General features: G+C 42.7%; 1 protein-coding gene across 1 annotated transcript; it reads right to left on the minus strand.

Annotated features, from left to right (window-relative positions):
• Positions 1 to 357: 357 nt before the first annotated feature.
• Positions 358 to 852, minus strand: LOC149195853 (uncharacterized). The gene has a single exon (XM_089408043.1). The coding sequence runs from the start codon at positions 850 to 852 to the stop codon at positions 358 to 360; it is 495 nt and encodes a 164-aa protein (XP_089264169.1).
• Positions 853 to 1,490: the final 638 nt, after the last annotated feature.

Below are 1,490 nucleotides of genomic sequence, written 5' to 3' on the forward strand. Positions count from 1 at the left end.
TAACCAGACAATAGTGTGCGATGAGGGTGGTTTTTAGGTCCCACCCTCATCCACGCATCACAATATGAATGGAATCACTGCCCAAAAAAGAAAATTGCCGTCAGCTTGAAAGCGGTGTGATCGCACCAAAACCACTCTAGAAGCAGTTTTGTCTCCCGCCACTGGAAATAGAGAAATGGAACCGCCACTACAGGAGCCTTCGGTTGTTTACTTTCCACCCCCTTTTGACCAAGATAACATTGCATCCAACTCCGATGATATACAGGGAAGTGATTCCCATAGTTGCAGAGGCTGACCCTGAACTGTTTCCCACCGTAGGCTTGTCAGACCAAGAAAGGGAATCTTGCTGTAATCTGCTCATTGCGAATTGTTTTCCTTAGTTTTTTTCTTATACACTTCTTTGTCCTCTTTCGCCTGGTTTTGGCAAAGTACCTTTAGGTTGCTTGGTAACATTGCGAGCCAATCCATCAAAATTTTGTTGTCCTTACAGCTGACACCTTGGTTGGCCAGGATATCAGCCAACTTGTTGGCCTTTAGACGCACATGGATAAATCTAAGTGTGCGCAGTCCCTGCAGATGTTCCTGAATTTTCTGGAGAACCCGTAATAATCTCCAATGTTTAGTAACTTTCTCTGGCCCTGTTCCATGACTAATTCTCTTGGTCGCGTTGATGACTAACTCTGAATCAGCTTCTATTATTACAGTTTGGCAATTGTTCTGTTTCAGAAATTCCAAACCTTGTTCCAAAGCCATTAATTTTGCTATGTTGTTGGTGGCTTTTCCTAGATGACCATAGAAGAGGGAGATGATGTTTCCATTTTCATTCCTAAGAACCCCTCCAAATCCTGCCATGCCCGGGTTGCCCTTTGAAGCCCCATCGATATTAACTTTAAAAAGCACTCCGGGGGAGGATTCTAGAAATATTTCACCGGTTCCCTCAAGTTTACTTTCCTATCTATACCTTGTGGAATAATTCCCTGCATTCCTAACTGCCTGAGAATTGATGACTTAGCTTCTGAAGGAGGATTCTTGGGGAGATCCTTAACTGTGGTGTTGACTGTCTCCTTGAGCTATTTTGAGATTTGTTCCAACAAACGAAGAGAGGAATTCTTCTCTTCTTTGAAGATTCTTCTGTTTCTCTCTTTCCATACATTCCAAATGATGAAACTTGGCAACATAGCCCATACCGAGTTAAGAACCTCATAATCCGAAAAATTATTCCTCCAATTGTTTAGGGTATTAGTGATGCTTCCTTTGTCTCTATCAGATTGTTTGAAGATGGAGGCAAAAAAAATCCCATAACCTGGAGGTGAAAGTGCAGCTATTGAGTAGATCTTCAATGGTCTCCTCTTGGACTTCACAGAGCTGGCATTTGGAGGGTCCGAGCATACCTTTTTTCCTGATATTATCCAAGGTTAATATTTTCCTGTGGTGAACCAGCCACATAAAGAGTTTGATCTTCATCCAGCCCTTGTGCCTCCATAGCTTCT

This window comes from Pinus tabuliformis, chromosome 2_2, assembly GCF_031772625.1.
Source record: "Pinus tabuliformis cultivar Carrire ecotype Pingquan chromosome 2_2, CPIR1, whole genome shotgun sequence".
NCBI lineage: Eukaryota > Viridiplantae > Streptophyta > Pinopsida > Pinales > Pinaceae > Pinus > Pinus tabuliformis.